We start from the raw sequence: 20,166 nt of genomic DNA, 5'->3' as shown, positions 1-20,166 counted from the left end.
GGCACAAAACATTTGTATAAAATGCTCACCTCAGGAGGCAGAGCAAACCAGCCAGCTTTATAGCAGAGTTTGCCCAAGCTCTATAGCAAAGGGTATGCAAGTGTGTGCTCCTTACCTAGGAAACTGGTCACCCCTAAAAGACTAAAGAAGTGGCCGGTTACCTGGGGAATGAGCAGTAAACACTACAGAGGTAAGAAAAATCTCCCATTCTTGTGAACGGAGAAGATTTTAAATAATTTTGCAATTTTACTCATTCAAGATGAGGCAACCCTTTACATTTCATCTTGTAGCTTCTACAGTTGAAAAAACTTTTTCTGTAAACTACTTTTCTCCTCTTCTTTCAGGTTCTTGAAAGACTTTTTCAGAAAGGATTTCACGTAGCAGCCTCCTGTGGGGGTGGCGTTGACTCCTCGCAGTTTAGCGAATATGTACTGTGCCGAGAAGATAGAAGGGTGCAGCCGAACACAATGAGGATAAAACAGGAGCCTCTGGACTGATGGTTGCTCAAATGTCCTTGCCACCATTAAAGTGTTCACTTGTCCTTGATGTCAAGAGCCTCAGGACCTGCAAACCAGTATTATTAGACTTCATATAACTTTTTTGTTGCCAGTTTGTGATATTTTTCGAAAGGTGACTTTTTGACATAGCCAAGTGAGCAGCCCGGTTCTCTCCATGGATGAGGATCTCGTCAATGCAAGTTCATCTCAACAGCTGTGCTGTGACAACCTCGGTAACGTGGATCCGTTTACCCGTTTCGGATTGCTGCAATACGACTAAAGTGGCCAATCAAAAAAAAAATACACAAAAACCATTCGTCTGGTAGTAGAGTCCAATGAACACGTTCCCCCCGATAATGAAGATATCGCAGGCACTTTGGAATAAGCTACATCGTCTTTTTTTTTTTAATAGATTTTGTGTCATGCAGATTGCGCGTCGCAATCATCTGATTATTCGAACGTCTGTTCCCTTGAAATGAGAAAAGGGATTACTTTTATAGCCTCTCAGATGGATAATGGGGATATATAGGACTAAGAAACAATAAAATGTTTGATAAATGCAAAACTGAAGACCAGCCAGAACCCTTGCAGAATTTTGGGTCGTCCTTAAAAAAAACAAAAAAAAAACAAAACGGAATTTGGGATTTTATGTAGGGATTTCACTAGAAGATATATTTGTCATTTTGGGCATTTTTTTGTCCTTTTTATGAACATGTGAAAGTTAAAATAGATGAATGATTTTTTGTTATTCACTAAAAAGACAACGTTTCACAATCCGGGGTGGATTAGTCCGAAACTTATGGCCCTGGTTCAGTGGAACTGATGGGATGACGATAGTGGATATGAATTAATCAATCTATGAATATTTCTTATCCAATTTAGTGACTGTGGATGAAATTCTAGGGGGGCTATAAACCACATATGCACATAATAAACCCTAAAATAGCACTTTTTGCATACTGTTGGTGAAACGACACCACTAGACTAGTATAATACAGATTTTTAGGGGCTTCTGATTTGGTGACAAGTAGTAAAATACATCATTTTATATGTAACCTTTTATATTTGCGGTTGCATTGATTTTGCCGCCGTTTTTGTGATATTTATACCTGGCCTATGGCGGTGGTTGTCATTTACCAGCAGATATAAATAGGTTTTTGCTCTATCAGGTGATTTGGTCCCAATGAATGATCATAGTGCTAATTATTATTTTTTCTCTTATAAACCACCTGGCAGCCTCGCTATTAACACATGGCTTCATACTATGTACAAAGCTTGAATACGGATTGTCCAGAGGATTAAGAAGGGTGACGATTAGTGATGCGCGAGCGTGCTTGGACAAGGTGTTATCTCAGCATGCTCGGGTACTAATCGAGCATCTTCGGCATGCTCGAAAAATATGTTTGAGTCCCTGCGGCTCTTCGACAGCCGCAACCCATGCAGGGTTCACCTGTTTCTTAGACAATCCCTACATGTGTTGCGGCTGTTGAAAGGCCGCGAAACATGCGGGGACTCGTACATATTATTCGAGCAGGCCGAAGTCACTCGGTTAGCACCTGAGCATGCTCAGATAACACCTTTTCCGAGCACATTCGCTCATCACTAGTTACGACCTATCAGTGTTTTTTAGTGAAGGGTTTTGGGGGTTATAGCTTCCAGCCACGCAAGGGTTAAAGACACTAATAACACTATATTAACTATATGAAACGCCCGGGTAAACGATTCTAAAAATATTTAGCGTTTTTTTTTATATCTGTAGGAGTCCGGTGCTGCATTCAGATCTGTATATAAATTATATGTAGAATTGTATAATATACATTATTGTAAGAAAAAAAACAAAAAAAACAACTATTGTCATGTACTTGTGTATACATATTTCTAATATAGTAATTCATGCCATAAACATTTCTGTATAGTAAATGATAAAAAAAAAAAAAAATTACTAAATCTCGATGCTTTAATTTATTTAGTTTACTTTTGGTCTTTTGATTTTTGTTTTCTATGTATCAGGAGACAGTTTCCTTATATTGTTTAATTCTGAATTTGTTTTTTTTTTTACCTATACGTAAATACAACTACAGAATCAAAGGCAGTGGACTATAAGGAAAGAAACAAATCCTGTTCACTGGTTTCTCCGGTTTGTATATTCACTGGACAATAGAATAACTAAGAAAATCAGAGTAAGTGTGATTATCCTTAAAGAGAATATGTGGGACTATTCTTTATTTTTATAATGTGCCTAATTACTAACAGGCCGATAGTTGCCAACTACCTGCATGTTGTGCCTGGCGCCGATCTGTGGTCACAGACCGCTCTTGCCAGCGATTCAGCGGCTTCCATTGATGTCACAACAGAACAGCGGCTTCTCTTCCGCTCTGTTGACTGGGTGCGAATGTTGATATCATGCTGATTAACAACTGGCTCCCCGTTGCCTAACTGCCGCAATCATTCATTATGACATGGGAAGTCACGCCTGTTCGACAGAGCTACCCGGAAGAGGAAGAGCTGCTCTGTTGACATGGAGCAGCTAAATCGCCGGCAGGAGCGGTCAGCGACAGCTCTGAGTCTGTACCGCGCAGAACAGGTCGGTACTTAGCAACTACCTGCCTGTTCATTTTTAGGCTCATAGTCAAAAAAAATAAATCATGGACAACCTCTTTAAGACTTCCGCACAGTTTTTTTTGGAGCAGGGTTTGGTTAGAAAAGCACCTCACTCAAAAAAAAAAAAAAAAACACTTGAAAGACTATTCCTAATCACTTCTATTTTAAAACCACATTGTTTTGAGCATTTTTTTCCCACTCCACATTTTGAAAAAAAAAGCTTTTTGGGGAAAAGAAACGTTTTCCAAACTTGACAAACTTTAATAAAAAAAAAAAACGCTTTTAGGTAAATTCATGTGCATCCATCACTAATACACAATTATGAGTAGTTGCTATGGTCCAAGCAGCTTACAACTGCTTCTCATTATATAAGGAATATACAGCTTTTAAGCTGATGTACGGTATTTTATAGAGACAGCTATGAGAAAATTAATGTAACGCTTTCCACCCAAAGTTCATATTTTATTGACAGGACAAGCCTGACATTATGGAGAAGTGTCATTTTAATATTTAGCGTAGATCCTAAAAGCATTCCTAAAGTACAATCATCATTTCCTTTAATCTATTTACAATTACACAGTAATAACTGGAGCTTTGTTATGGGCAGAAGGGACGAGGTGTCAATCTCAGAGGATAAAAACTTGTGTTTGGATTCTTCTGTAGGGTGTGGATGGAAACATGTCTACAGGAAGGCATCTAAACCCCCGCTATAGTTTGATGTTGGGGGGATTTTCCTAGTCTAGATATGATGTTTTATCCTATAATGTCTTAGCCTTAGGTGTTCTATATACAGAGGCGGCATTAAAGTATGGAGCTTTGTGTCAAAATGTTCATTTATTTATTTTTCTATATTACTATTTTTTATTTGTATATGTAACTTTTTCTATATGAATACATAGTAGTTACCGTATATTCTTGTACATAGGGCAGTATTATAGTAGCTATATTCTTGTACATAGGGGCAGTATTATAGTAGCTATATTCTTGTACATAGGGGCAGTATTATAGTAGGTATATTCTTGTACATAGGGGCAGTATTATAGTAGCTATATTCTTGTACATAGGAGCAGTATTATAGTAGTTATATTCTTGTACATAGGAGCAGTATTATAGTAGTTATATTCTTGTACCTAGGGGCAGTATTATAGTAGTTATATTCTTGTACATAGGGGCAGTATTATAGTAGTTATATTCTTGTACATAGGAGCAGTATTATAGTAGGTATATTCTTGTACATAGGGGCAGTATTATAGTAGCTATATTCTTGTACATAGGAGCAGTATTATAGTAGTTATATTCTTGTACATAGGGACAATATTATAGTAGTTATATTCTTGTACATAGGGAGCAGTATTATAATAGCTATATTCTTGTACATAGGAGCAGTATTATAGTAGTTATATTCTTGTACATAGGAGCAGTATTATAGTAGTTATATTCTTGTACATAGGAGCAGTATTATAGTAGTTATATTCTTGTACATAGGAGCAGTATTATAGGAGTTATATTCTTGTACATAGGGACAGTATTATAGTAGTTATATTCTTGTACATAGGGAGCAGTATTATAGTAGCTATATTCTTGTACATAGGAGCAGTATTATAGTAGTTATATTCTTGTACATAGGGGCAGTATTATAGTAGTTATATTCTTGTACATAGGGGCAGTATTATAGTAGTTATATTCTTGTACATAGGAGCAGTATTATAGTAGTTATATTCTTGTACATAGGAGCAGTATTATAGTAGCTATATTCTTGTACATAGGGACAGTATTATAGTAGTTATATTCTTGTACATAGGGGACAGTATTATAGTAGTTATATTCTTGTACATAGGGGCAGTATTATAGTAGTTATATTCTTGTACATAGGAGCAGTATTAAAGTAGTTATATTCTTGTACATAGGGAGCAGTATTAGGCTGGGTTCACATTGCGTTAACAGCAGCCCGTTCACCACATACGTTAAAGGGCTGCTGTTAACGCAAGTGCCGGTATAGCAGCGCGCTAGCGCCGATAGAGCATCTGCTAGCTCTATCTGCGCTAGCGGTGATGAACCCGGAAACGCAGCAGCCCGCGTCTCGGGGTCCGTCACTCAATGACGGCACATCGCTAGCGCATGCCCATTGTGGGCGTGCACTAGCGATGCATCAGACATTGGATTCAATGGTGGCGTTAACGGACTGCATTACACCGCATTATGCCACGGTGTAACGTAGTCCGCCTAACGGACGGGTTCAACGCAATGTGAATCCAGCCTTATAGTAGTTATATTCTTGTACATAGGGGACAGTATTATAGTAATTATATTCTTGTACATAGGGGACAGTATTATAGTAGTTATATTCTTGTACATAGGAGCAGTATTATAGTAGTTATATTCTTGACATAGGGGCAGTATTATAGTAGCTATATTCTTGTACATAGGGGACAGTATTATAGTAGTTATATTCTTGAACATAGGGGCAGTATCATAGTAGTTATATTCTTGAACATAGGAGCAGTATCATAGTAGTTATATTCTTGAACATAGGGGCAGTATTATAGTAGTTATATTCTTGTACATAGGAGCAGTATTATAGTAGTTATATTCTTGTACATAGGGGACAGTATTATAGTAGTTATATTCTTGAACATAGGGGCAGTATTATAGTAGCTATATTCTTGTACATAGGGGACAGTATTATAGTAGCTATATTCTTGAAATTAGGGGCAGTATTATAGTAGTTATATTCTTGTACATAGGGGCAGTATCATAGTAGTTATATTCTTGTACATAGGGGCAGTATTATAGTAGTTATAGTCTTGTACATAGGGGCAGTATCATAGTAGTTATATTCTTGTACATAGGGGCAGTATTATAGTAGTTATATTCTTGTACATAGGAGCAGTATTATAGTAGTTATATTCTTGTACATAGGGGACAGTATTATAGTAGTTATATTCTTGAACATAGGGGCAGTATTATAGTAGCTATATTCTTGTACATAGGGGACAGTATTATAGTAGCTATATTCTTGTACATAGGGGACAGTATTATAGTAGTTATATTCTTGTACATAGGAGCAGTATTATAGTAGTTATATTCTTGAAATTAGGGGCAGTATTATAGTAGTTATATTCTTGTACATAGGGGCAGTATCATAGTAGTTATATTCTTGTACATAGGGGCAGTATTATAGTAGTTATAGTCTTGTACATAGGGGCAGTATCATAGTAGTTATATTCTTGTACATAGGGGCAGTATTATAGTAGTTATATTCTTGTACATAGAGGCAGTATGATAGTAGTTATATTACTGTACATAGGGAACAGCATTATAGTATTTATATTACTGTACATAGGGAACAGCATTATAGTAGTTATATTCTTGTACATAGAAGCAGTATTATAGTCATTATATTATCTATAGGAGGAGGCAGTAGTATAGTCGTTATATTCTTACAAGTAGAGGTAGCCATTTGTTGGAAAAAGAATATTTTTCACAACCAAATCTATTTTATAGATGTGGGAACTAAAATGGTACTGTAGCGTCATGCTATACCGTATAATAGCAATCTTAGCGATAGAACACTTTTTCTACCCCAAATAAAAGCCATACACTTGCTCTGGAGCAGTTAAGAAGTACCCAACAGTACATGACCAGCTGTGATGAATGGTTTGGCTGTTGTATATGTTACAGACCACATCACTCGCATAGTTTGGAGTCCAATCTCTTTAGCCCTCCAGCAGAACACACATAAAAGGTGACTTTATGCCCCGGGCAATGTTTGACCCATGGCGGGGCCATTTTCTGAGAAAAATAAGCTGCAGGCTCCAATGCTTATTGTGTGCAGTGAGAAAGCCTCCAGCAAACTAGACATGTTTGTTCTGCCTTCCTTAAAGTCTGACCTCTTTTCTTTTTTTTTTTTCCTTTTTTTTAAACTTATATCACATTTTACCTTTTTCTGTGTGGTATCGGACAGGGGCTTATGGCATGAAGCAAAGTTGAGGAGTGCTATGTATACTCCTAGACAGTTCATGTATGGTAATAAGTAACGTTTTTATCTATTAAATTCAATACAATGAATGGAGGAAAAGATGCAATTACTCAACATTGTAGCCAAGAGGACATTGCCTGTATATAGCTAGTAAGAATAGAGTTGGCAGTCTTACCTTTGCAATATAAGATGGCACCAGTATCATAAATGACACATGGCAGGTGCCACCACTATCCCTATTTTTCCCCTGTTGTCTGCTACTAAAATGCTGAACATTTTAAGTTGTGATTTCGGTTAGCAATATATGCAGCACCATATCTAGATCTGATTTTTTTTAAATTATCTCAATGCATTGATTTAATTAGGAACCCATTTGCAACTCAACCCATGGCAGCTGGTCCCCAATTTTCCACCAAGCATAAGTATGTGCCTGTGTCCTCAACAGTCCGGAGAAGTCAGCTGATGCAGACACCTCTGCCACGGGCTTATCTCCAGTAAGAATGAAAGGATCGGGCATGTTTAAATCCAACATGTCCAATCCTTTATCCTCTAACATCAGGGAAGAATCAGAAATCACTTGGCTTTTCAACCTACAAGTATCCCTGGATAAATGTTGCATGTTCTCTTACCAAAATTCCAAACTATTGTGTCTGTGTATCCGAACAACTGCCAAATGATACATTGTGGCCATTTGTAAATACTTTTCGGCAATAGTTCTTGGATGCTTCATACTGCAGGAACGAGACATCTAAGGCATCAATAACCGAGCGTAATATTTGGTGCATGGTGCAGCTTATCAGAATGGTACAAAATATAATATATCGAAGAGTGGGACATTGGTGAAATCTATAGCAAGCGGCCGATGTAAGCGCAATGTCACGCGTTTGGTATTTTGCAATTGGTTGACGAAATCTGTGGCACTTAAGGAGTTAACGTGAAAGTTCCTCTTCTGTCTCTTGACATGACGGCTTTGAACAGAATCTACAGCTGAGGCTATTGCTTCTCTGTGACCCAGAGAGACAAGGCGAAAATGATGAAACGGATACACTGTCTCAACTGAAACGAGATGGTGGACTGCAACTTCAAAGCCTTTACAAGACCTGAAACAGGCGAGACCTGATCTTGATAAGTAAAAACATTGAGATTCACTAGGAGACACACAGATCCTCGGGGGAACTACAACCTACTGAGATTTTTTGGTGGATTTTATATTCTCCTGGAGACTAAGATGTAATTTCATGAGGCCCACGCAGCTCGCTCTCCGTCTCTGCTGTAGGACGTAGGTAATAAATGTTAATCAGAGGCAGACTGAGCGGTGGAGCAAGTCGGCAGTATCTACAAGGACCCACGGGTGCCCCTTTCACCCCAATGAAGATGACACAAAGCAGGACTGGATCCCTGTCTAAAACAGATCACTTTCACTCCACTTACAGCCCTGTTATAAAATCGTACAATCGTACACCGCTGTGCTATGTCACTAATCCTCACTCAGTAGCACCGAGACTTGTCAGTTCACTTTGATTAATAATTGTTAAAAAGAAAAAGTAATGAAGTCCAAGATGTGGCCCAAATTAGCATGGTACATCCTAATTTTTTTAGCTACTGTCCCAGCAAATTGTGGACATCCCAAGGCAAAAATGGACCTGATTTGTGTAAACCCTGCCTGAAAGTGGGCAGCTGGGCACCTTTGGGTGGGATGGGGAAATTCTTAGGCAGAACTTGGGGGCAGATCACAAATATCCTAATGTTGGTAAGTATGCAATATGATTAAAACATAAAAAGTATAAAGATATTTACAAAATCTACTTGCTAGAGCAAGTTTAATCTGTAACCTCCTTGAGAGATATACAAGTTTTTTTTTTTTTTTTTAAGGAGGGCGATGTGAATCAACATTTCAAACTTTTATTTTTTTAAAACAAATGCGGTGGGGAAATCCTGCCTCATTTCTCATGGGTATTGGGTGTCTGCATATGTTGTTTTCGAGGCCGAGAGGATGATCTTGGATCTTTTCCCTCATCCAACTTCTGATTCTGCCCGTTCTGAATTTACGACTCCACAAAGCTGGAGACGCACTAATTGTAGATGTTTGCACATGGAGCATTAAAAATCAGTATCCTGGGACTATAAGGGATGAGATGGATCTTTTTTTTTTTTTCCTGCTCTTGTACTTGAAACCTGACACAATAGCCCAGTTTGTGCTCTAACAAAAGGAGAATTTATTCAGTCTTTCCCTAGTGTTTTTCCTGAGCTGGAATGTTTAGCCCAAACTAGTTAAGGCAAACCGCCTGGAACCATTCAGTTCTGGCATATTCTTGCACGCTACACCCTCTTTGGATGTAATTGCATCCCATTTTCCCCAGGCATTTAAAAAGAAACACGCCCTGCCCCGCAGCTGAACATCAGGAGAGCTTGATTTGCACGAGTATTTACAAGCATCGAAAATACCAACACGATTGCAACATAGGAGTGCGAGACACCAAGAACAATGGCGAGGCCGGTCCTGAATGTCATCTGACTCATATGTCACAGACATCATGGGTTTGTTAGCTGACCAGTGCATCACTCCCTGGAGAACAGAACCATGGCTGAGTCTGACATGATGTCAATTAATTGCCTCTCTCCAGTCTTATGTCTTTATCACTGTGTGCGGAAGGTTCTTAAAGGGACGGCCAGATCCTTCTTAATAAACCAACAATAACGCCAGACTATAACATGTAGAAACATAACTTTGTGGCAATTGATTGAGGTTTACCGTAATTGCTTAGAAAATATTTTTTTTATCTCAAATGAGGTTGCAAGTGCTTGGTAGGCGGTCCTGTGCCCCGTTACTGCTCAGTAAACCTTGCCGTGTGCTCCCATCTTACGGTTCAGGTAGGACAATGCTCAAGTCATCGATCAAGACCAAAGGAAGGCTTGCCTCCCACAGGGCACTCACAACCTCATTTGGACATGTGACAAAAGGCACATGTCATCTCCGCACGTGACTTTAGCAATAAGGTTTTATAAAAGCCGGTTATGGAGCAAAAACAAAACTACCTTAATTATATATTAAACTTGATCTACCAAAAAGAAACAACAAACAATAAAATGCGTGGAAAAATGTATAAAAAATGCAATAAAAAAACCTAATAAGTCACCTAATTACCGAATCACTGCAGAAGTCCTGCTAAAAATCAGCATCAAAAACGCACCAAATCCGCACCGTTGGAACTTAGTCGTACTTAATAACTAATATAATGCAAAGTTAAAGGAGTTTTCCAGGACTTTTGTATTTTTTTTTGACTATGGGCTGCCTGTTCTGCTCGGCGCCGGCTCAGAGCGATCACCATCCACTCCTGCTGGTGATTCAGCTGCTCAACGTCAACAGAGCAGCTACTCTTCTGGGAAACTCGGTTGATGGGACGTGGGTATGGACATCAAGACGACTGACAGCAAGCTCCACACAGTTAGGCAGCACGAAGCTGGCTGTGAATCAGTATGACGTTGGCTTTCATCCCTCATCAACAGAGCAGAAGAGAAGCCGCTTATTTGTTGATGTGACATCGGTGGAAGCCGTTGTATCGCCGGCAGGAGCGGTCAGTGACCGTTCTGTGATGGCAGAGATCGGCGCAGCAACTAGCTGCCTGTTAGTTCTTAGACCCATAGTAAAAAAAAAATGATATAATCCAGGATAACCCCTTTAAAGATCCTGGAAGAGAAGATAGTCCGTCCTGGCAATTATGAAGCCCTTGTCATTATGACAGAAAAATTAAAAGTGGTTTTCTGGTTTCGGAAAAACTGTATTCTCTGGCTGCAGTTTGTTATAAAACCCCTTGAATCCTCCATTGAACGAGATAAAGCAAAAATAGGCTTAATAATATCAGTAACTTGAATAACCTCATCTCAACGGGTCAGCCCAAATATCACAGAACTCACAAGAAACGGCTGAACATGCTAAAGCTTAATCCTCCAATAAAGGAGGGGAAAACGTCTTTAAGCCTTCATTTACCCACCTACAGCATCCTTGGTTGATGCTGCAACATGTATGGATAACTTACTTATTTAGTATATATTTTTTTTCTCTTTAAAACGTTAACCAAACTATGTTGGCAGTCTGCAGCCACTGGACCATAGCTGTCTGAATCCCCTCCTACCTGCCATCATCTCCTGTGAGTCTTTTAATTAGTAGGCCTAGTGCAATGAGGTTACACTGAGCCAACTCAGAAGAAGCGTCAGGGATGCTGGCAGATATGAGGATGTTCGTAGGGCTTTGGTCTAGCAGACACAGACTACTGATATGTGTCATGCTGGGTGATGGATAAGTAAGTGCACAACAACGGGAAGAAGGAAGGGTGAGCCCAAACACTAGGGAAGTGAGGAGCGGAGATGCCTAGGCAGATCTAAAATCACTTTGTCTGCTCTAAACGTCCCTATATAGGTTCTGCACCTATCGCCGAGTGGGAACCTTAAAGGCAATCTGTCACCCCAAAATTCGCCTATAAGCTAAGGCCACTGCCATCAGGGCTTATCTACAGCATTCTATAATGCTGTAGATAAGCCCCCAATGTAACCTAAAAGACAAGAAAAACATCTTCATACGATGACGTCCTCTTCTTTGCTTCCTGCCGCGGCTACTGCGCAGGCGTAATTTATCTGACTTGTTGAGGGCAGAGCAAAGTACTGCAGTGCGCAGGCACTGGGAAAGAAGAGGACTTCATCATATGAAGATGTGAGGTGCTGGACCCACACCGTGATGCCCATCGGACCGGATCGCACCAAGACCACCCCCGGGTGAGTATAATCTAACTCGTTTTTCTTATCTTTCAGGTTACATCGGGGAATTATTTACAGCATTACAAAATGCTGTAGATAAGCCCCTGATGCCGGTGGCCTTAGCTTATAGGCGAATTTTGGGGGTGACAGGTTCCCTTTAAGTCCTGCCTGACCCTAGCGATAGGCCCTACATAGTGTGGAGACGGGGTGATCACTAATAAGTCCCCAGTAAAACTCAAGACTGACAAGTAAGACGGACAGGAGGAAAACACTTGAGAAGACAACCGAGATGTCAGGCCAGCAATCCTCCAAGGGTCCTCAGGGAAAGACACTAAATGACTGCTAGAACTTCCAACAAAACTGAGACAAGAATGAGCTAACACCTGCACCATGCTGCAGCAGTTTAATGTATTTAAACCTTCAGCACAGGTGTGTGATTAGCAGCAGAAGGTGGAGATAACTATTGGGTCCTTGAGCGAGAAGGATGTCGCTCCATAACAGAGATGCAAAAATCAAGAAGGTTCTTAAGCTAAACGCAAAGACCTTCTATAGCCGTATCCAGGATGACTGTCTGTGATACCTGACACACCCGTGACAATATGGCTGTTAGAAAAGGGTCCTGCAAATCTTTTTGCTCAACTCAATCAATCCTTATCTCTCTCCTTCTAAAGGTACCGTTACACTAAGCGACGCTGCAGCGATATAGACAACGAGCTGATCGCTGCAGCGTCGCTGTTTAGGTCGCTAGGAGACGTCAAACACTTCAACAGCAGAACGATGCAGGAGCGATCCGGTGATGTACTTATCGTTCTCGCTGGTTGTTGGCTCCATGAAAAAACATTGCAGGCATCGTTGCTTTTGCTGTCAAACATGACGAATCACGCCGACCTGACGACCAAATAAAGTTCCAGACTTCTAGCTCCGACCAGCGATGGCACAGCAGGACCCTGATCGCTGCTGCGTGTCAAACACAACGAGATCGCTATCCAGGACGCTGCAACGTCACGGATCGCTGTCGTTCTCGTTCTAAAGTTGATCAGTGTGAAGGTACCTTAAGCCATTTTCTAAGATAACTTATAAATAGTGATGAGAGAGTATACTCGTTGCTCGGGTTTTCCAGAGCACGCTCTGGTGGTCTCCGAGTATTTGTGAGTGCTCGGAGATTTAGTTTTTGTTGACACAGATGCATGATTTGGAGCTGCTAGATAGCTTGAATGTGTGGGGATTTCCTAACAACCAGGCAACCCCCACATGTACTCAGGCTGGCTAGCAGCCGTAAACCATACAGCTGCGGCGGAGGAAAACAATCTCTGAGCACTCACAAATACTCGGAGACCACCCGAGCGTGCTCGGGGAAAACCGAAGCACGGAGTATACTCGCTCATCACTACTTATAAACAAATCAAGTTCATAAATCCAAGAAAGATGAAGGTTACTGACCCTGCTGTCAGAATACGTATCTCAGTCTGCATTTTGCTATGTACTTTGATACATAGAGGATGTAGAAAACAAACAAAGTAATATATTTAATCAAACCATATTACAAAAAGGCTTTTTAGCTAAAAATACATGTGTTTAAGTTTACAAAAAAAGAAAACACTAAAGGGTCTATGTCCTTCAAGCAGAAGAGAACCTATAAGAGATCATAGATGAGTATTTAGGTCAATGCTCTCAGTACCTGTAACATGAGAAACGTCTGAGACACAGATTAATGTGATGCTTTTGCACACATGTAATTCCTTCGACTTCCCTGAACAGAGAACGGTTCCAAAGTCACTCGGCAGATTACAGTTCCCTTCTCAGGAGGGATTTGGAAAGCAGAGAATGGGAATTTCAGCTTCTCGGGGGATACCTACCGTAATACAAACATGGACTAGATCCAAATTCTACAGCGTCACACTGGATTTAAATGTGGCGCCTCGCTGTAAAGCAATACCGGTGCCGAATGTGGAGACCAGTGTTTTCTTTTTTTCTTTTTTGTCCCAACTACTTTATTTATAGATGAATACAGATTGCATTGATATATAAATGCCTAAAGGGCAAATTTTCTTACAAAAGGAGAAATAAAAGAGCATAGTTCGTACACAACTCACTTACTTGCTGGCGAGCTAGCCTAAGCTTGTTGTCTCCATGTAAATCAAATTATATCTATTAAAATACTTTCATTCACAGCGATAACTTGTAATGCAATACAGGCGGTAACGCGGGATCTGTCATGCCGGAAAGAAGAGTCAGAAAATAGTCGAAAGTATGATGCGTATTACCGGTCCTTTCAATAAGTGGCGAATAAAATACAGAGGAGGGATGCAACTATTTTTTCAGATCCGAAAGTCACATTGTTTTACGAAAACAACTTCCAGGGCAAAAAAAAACTTTAGGGGCTATTAGATATCTAAGACAATTATGGCATACTGACAGTATATTTCATAAATGTTTGCCCATTACACCAGTGGAATGTGGCTTATAGTAGTATTGCAATTATTTCTTAATTGTATTCGCAATCATAGAAATGGAGCACGGCAGGTATCCGGTTTCTACGACAAATTATTTGCAGACATACCACAGACATCCCAGAAAATCAGAAGTCGGAGGTCAACTGGAAATTCAGATTTCTGGAGTATCTGAAATGAAATCAAGCTGTAAACTTCAGATCTTTTCCAAAAATCTATCACTATGTAAAGGCCTGGGGGAAGTTAAAGTTTGCGATATGTTTGCAGATCTAGAGATTAATATGGACAGTTCTAGGAAGCAATCTGTACGATTATATAGGAGACATGCTGCCTGTGACATAACGTATGGTATATCACATGGAAGTTTTCTTAAAGGCGGTTGTCCAAAAAAGGTCAAGAGATCACGATAATGGGCAGATCCTGCTGTGGTACCCTGTATTTGGAAATTATAAAGGGTGAGAGTTTTTGATAGATCCTCATATGGCCTGCCGTGCAGGGACATCACGATCGCGGTCGTAGAGGGTGCGACCACAACCGGACACTGGTGGGGGGCCCACTGATGCCAGCAGCTAATTCAGCTGGATATGCATCTGAGGACATACATTCATCTGAAATGCATTGTGGCGCAGAGACCTGCAGGCTCCCTGCACCGCAATGCAAGATGCCGGCGAATTAGAGATCGGCAGTTGACATCGGCATGCAAATCACTATCAGTGCATGAGTGTTGTCATGCGCTGCCCGTTGATTGCACGCTGAAGTCAGCTGTCAGCTTCTGCATCAGCTGTAGAAGAGGATGCCGCAGGGGTGGGAGCAGGGGAAGTTGAGTAGAATTGTTTTTTTTGTCTTTTTATGTGTTAAAGAACAGCGGCAGAAGGGGGACATATATATCCGGATGGACCCGGGATGGGAAATATATTCTAGGATGGGCCTAGGATGGGGGATATACTGTATATGCCAGGATGGGCGACATATATTCCTGGATGGCCTCTGGAAGTGAGACTATATATATATATCAGGATGGGCCCTTTATAGCGGACATGTGTTTCAGGATAGGGACCAGGATGAGGAACATATATTCCAGGATAACCCCAACCCAATATAAACACCCGAAACCTTGCCCACCTCAAATCTGTGCCCATGACGCCCACCCCCCTGCACCCTCTCTCTGGATTACTAAGGAATGTCCGCTCCGTCTGCAATAAACTCCACAAGATTCACAACCTCTTTACCTCTCGTGATCTTTCCTTTCTGGGCATCACTGAAACATGGCTGACACCCTCTAACACAGCCTCCCCTGCTGCACTATGTTACGGTGGCCTCCACTTCACTAACACTCCTCGCCCTGGCAACAAGCATGGTGGAGGAGTGGGCCTTCTCCTTTCTTCCAACTGTACCTTTAACCCAATCCCACCTCTACCCTCCCCTCTTTTGAAGTCCACTCTGTCCGTATCTACTCCCCCTACAACCTCCAAATGGCCGTCATATACCGACCTTCGGGCCCGACAACTGCCTTTATTGATCAATTCTCCACCTGGCTCATTCACTTTCTGTCTGCAGACATTCCCACCATTATCATGGGTGACTTCAACATCCCCATTGGGAATGAAGAAGCAAGATAAGTGAAAGCAGTCAGAGGGGAGCGCAGAGGAATTGACCCAGGGAAGGTGAGATTTAAGGGAGTTGTCGAGCACCACCGCAGCTCCAGCCATTGAAACGCGTTGTGGGAAACGACATATGTTGTCTGAGTTTCCTTCAGCGCTCCTGGGACTGATTTCTGTTTGACACACATTCAACATCCCCATTGACATCCACCAGTCAGCAGCCTCCAAATTCCTGTCCCTTACTTCATCTTTTGGACTTACTCAGTGGTCCTCCTCAGCCACCCACACAGACGGACACACACATTAGACCTGGTCTTCCCCCGTCTCTGCTCTCTATCTAACTTCACCACCTCCCCTCTCCCTCTATCTGACCACCATCTACTCACTTTCTCATCCCTGTCCTCCTCACCTGTCACCCATGTCCAGCAACATGCGCACCCCCGCAGAAACCTCGCACACCTTGACACCCACATGCTCTATGACTCTATCCTACCACTAGCATCCATATGCTCACTCCACGACACAGACACCGCCACTGCTTTCTACAATGCCACACTCGCATCAGCTATTGACATGGTCGCCCCTGTCATGCATAGCACAGTGCGACAAATCAATAGACAACCCTGGCACATTAACATCACTAAAAGGCTCCGGCAAGTTTCCAGAATTGCAGAACGGCGTTGGAAGAAAACGCATTCGCAAGATGATTTCACTGCACTCAAACAAGCAACACTCGCATTCAAATCAGCTCTCACCTCTGCTAAACAGGCCTATTTTACATCCCTCATATCTTCTTTATCCCACAACCCCAAACAGTTGTTCAAAATTTTTAACTCCCTCCTCCGCCCACCACTGCCCCTCTGAGTTCCATAATCGTTGCCGAGGACTTTGCCACACACCAAAAATAACATAGACCAAACAAGTCAAGTCTTTGTTGTCAAACCACCACAGCCCCTTTGTGTACCAAATCAATGCCCTAACCTCATAACTTCCATCTCAAAAATTACTGAAGGGGAGCTTGATCATCTTCTCTCCAAATCACACCTCACCACCTGTGCGCTTGACCCCATCCCATCCCACCTCCTCCCCAATCTCACCACCACACTAATCCCATCCCTAACCCATCTCTTCAACCTATCTCTAGCTTCTGGTACCTTCCCCTCTGCTTTCAAACATGCCACAATCACACCTATCCTCAAAAAGCCATCCCTTGACCCAAGCGCTATGTCCAGCTATCGCCCCATATCTTTGCTCCCATTTGCTTCCAAACTCCTTGAGCAGCACATCCATGCTGAACTTTCCTCTCATTTTGCATCTAAGGTACCATCACACTCAGCTACTTTGCAAGAGAACGACAACAATCCGTGACGTTGCAGCGTCCTGGATAGCGATCTCGTTGTGTTTTACACGCAGCAGCGATCTAGATCTCGCTGTGCCATCGCTGGTCGGAGCTAGAAGTCCAGAACTTTATTTCGTTGCCAGGTCGGTGTGTATCGTCATGTTTGACATCAAAAGCAACGACACCAGCGTTTTACATGGAGCTAGCAACCAGCGAGAACGATAAGTGAGTCGCCGTTACGTCACTGGATCGCTCCTGCATCGTTCTTGAGTTGCTGTGTTTGACGTCTCTACAGCGACCTAAACAGCGACGCTCCAGCGATCTAGTTTAGGTCGGCTCGTTGTCTATATCGCTGCAGCGTCACTGAGTGTGACGGTACCTTAACTCTCTCTTCGACAACCTACAATCTGGCTTCCGTCCCCGCCATACCACGGAGACTGCCTTGACCAAACTTACGAACGACTTACTTACAGCCAAAGCTAACAGACAATTCTCTATACTCCTCCTTCTAGACCTGCCCTCTGCCTTTTTTTTTTTTGTTGTTTTATTTTCTCTCTTGTCATTACACACCTTTCAGCTATTGTGCTTGATTAACCAACCGCTACTTAAGATCCCCTGACCTTTCCCCATTCACTTCCCCTGACGAAGCTGCGCTGAGCAGCGATACGCATGGGGCTTCCCCCACACTCCTCTGGTCCCGGGACTATTCTCCCCCTGACGCTACATGCTGGGCTGCCCCATATGGTGATATTACCACTCTTGGTCGCCTTTTAGTTCTACCTTCTGGCTCTTATTCCCCTCCATACTACTTTCCATTATAATGGAATGCCTTCACTAGCTTCTTTGCAATCTCTATGGGGCTTATTGGAGCTCTCTTGGGAATAATAACACATACACTTATATAGGCATATATATATATATATATATATATATATATATATATATATATACACACATATATATATATATATATCTCTTCCATTAAGTCTAAGAATTTATGTGGAGTTTTTTTTTGCCTTGCTTATTTGCATGTCAACAGCAAATTTTTGTGTTTATGTGTAGTGTCATTTCAGGCACTTATAGTGCCATTGTGACTTTTTTGTATATATTATAATGCTATGGGACTAGTGATGATGTGGTTTGTTCTTTTAATACGGTTTTATTGTGGATTTTTGACAATTAATACATTTTGTGCCTATGATACATATACAATTTTTCTATGATTTTGGTGTGCGCTTGATATGCATGGTTCCTTTCCTTTTTTTATGCTCCCTTCGACACAGTTGACCACTGCCTCCTACTACAGATCCTCTCTTCCTTTGGTGTCAAAGACCTCGCCCAATCTTGGATCTCCTCATATCTTACCAACCGCACATTTAGCGTCTCCTACTCCCATACTACCTCTTCATCTCGCCCCCTCTCTGTTGGAGTCCCCCAAGGCTCTGTCCCAGGGCCCTTACTCTTCTCAATCTATACACTTGGCCTGGAACAACTCATAAGGTCCTATGGCTTCCATTACCATCTATATGCCGATGACACTCAGATCTACCTCTCTGGCCCAGATGTCACCTCTCTGCTCTCCAGAATCACAGAGTTTATCAGCCATATCCTCCTCCTCCTTTCGCTTCCTCAAGCTCAACGTGGACAAATTTGAACTCATTATCTTTCCTCCATTGCGCCCATCTCATCTACCTGATCTATCTATCAAAATAAATTAAATCACACTTTCCCCTGTCCCCAAAATCCGCTGCCTTGGGGTAACCCTGGACTCTGCCCTGTCCTTCAAACCGCACATCCAAGCTCTCGCCACCTCCTGTCGCCCCCAGCTCAAAAATATTTCCAGAATCCATCCTTTCCTCAACCCTCACTCTACCAAAATGCTTGTGCATGCCCTAATCATCTCCCGCCTTGACTACTGCAACATCCTCCTCTGTGGCCTACCTTCTAACACTCTCGCACCCCTCCAGTCCATGCTTAACTCTGCTGCCCGACTAATTAATCTCTCTTTTCGCTACACTCCTGCTTCTCTTTGCAAATCCCGTCACTGCCTCCTAATTTCCCAGCGTATCCAGTTTAAATTACTAAAACTGACCTACAAAGCCATCCATAACCTTTATCCATATATTTCCAAACTAATCTCTCAATATCTTCCCTCACGTAATCTCCGGTCCTCCCAAGACCTCCTCTCCTCTACGCTTTTTTGCTCCTCACCCAATCGCCTCCAAGACTTCTCCCGAATATCCACCATCCTCTGGAATTCTGTGCCCCAACACATCCGGTTATCCACCACATTTGGATCCTTCAAACGGAACCTGAAAACCCACCTCTTCAAGAAAGCTTACAACCTGTAATGACTACACGGCCACTTCAACACCATCGGAGCTACTGCAACCCCCGACCTACTGTCTCCTTCCCCATAATCCTGTAGAATTTAAGCCTGCAAGCCCAGGGTCCTCTTCCCTCTGTATCAGTCTGTCATTGTTAGTTTTATTTTCTTTAAGTGATATTTGTATTTGGATGTAACCTCTTCTCATGTACAGCACCATGGAATTAATGGTGCCATATAAATAAATAATAATAATATAACAGAATGGAAAGCCTATAAACCAGAATGGGCACTGGATGAGAGACTTCTATACCAGAAAGGGGCCCAGGATGAGGGACATTAGTGCAAGATGTGGAAAATTAGTGCATAACGCAAAAGGGGGGGGGGGGGGGCAACACATATCATAGGATTTAGAATGCTAGAAGGGTCCACACATCTGATCAACATGCGCTGGTGTCTGGAGGCCCAGGTCCAAATTTTGCACTCAGGTTACAGAACTGCTGCTGTGCTAAAAATTCATTACATTTCACCAATAAATATAATACTTTAATATGCTGGGGGATCTCCAACATCTATTGGCTCTTGAATGTTGTTATAACCAGAGTGCCACAAAACAGTGAA

The 20,166-nt window shown here is 41.8% G+C and overlaps 1 protein-coding gene across 2 annotated transcripts in view; it reads left to right on the top strand.

The window, feature by feature from the left end:
* The window catches only part of KCTD15 (potassium channel tetramerization domain containing 15), a 40,757-nt gene extending 38,309 nt beyond the window's left edge, over window positions 1–2,448 (top strand). For both annotated transcript variants that reach the window (XM_069739208.1, XM_069739207.1), the window contains exon 5: window positions 345–2,448. In XM_069739208.1, the coding sequence (XP_069595309.1) occupies window positions 345–497 (153 nt within the window). In that variant the 3' untranslated portion in view covers window positions 498–2,448. The remainder of the gene's footprint in view (window positions 1–344) is intronic.
* The last annotated feature ends 17,718 nt before the right edge of the window (window positions 2,449–20,166 follow it).

This window comes from Ranitomeya imitator, chromosome 9, assembly GCF_032444005.1.
Source record: "Ranitomeya imitator isolate aRanImi1 chromosome 9, aRanImi1.pri, whole genome shotgun sequence".
NCBI classification, from domain to species: Eukaryota; Metazoa; Chordata; class Amphibia; order Anura; family Dendrobatidae; genus Ranitomeya; species Ranitomeya imitator.
Note: the sequence above shows the minus strand (reverse complement) of the source record. Positions and strands in the feature narration are given on the sequence as shown.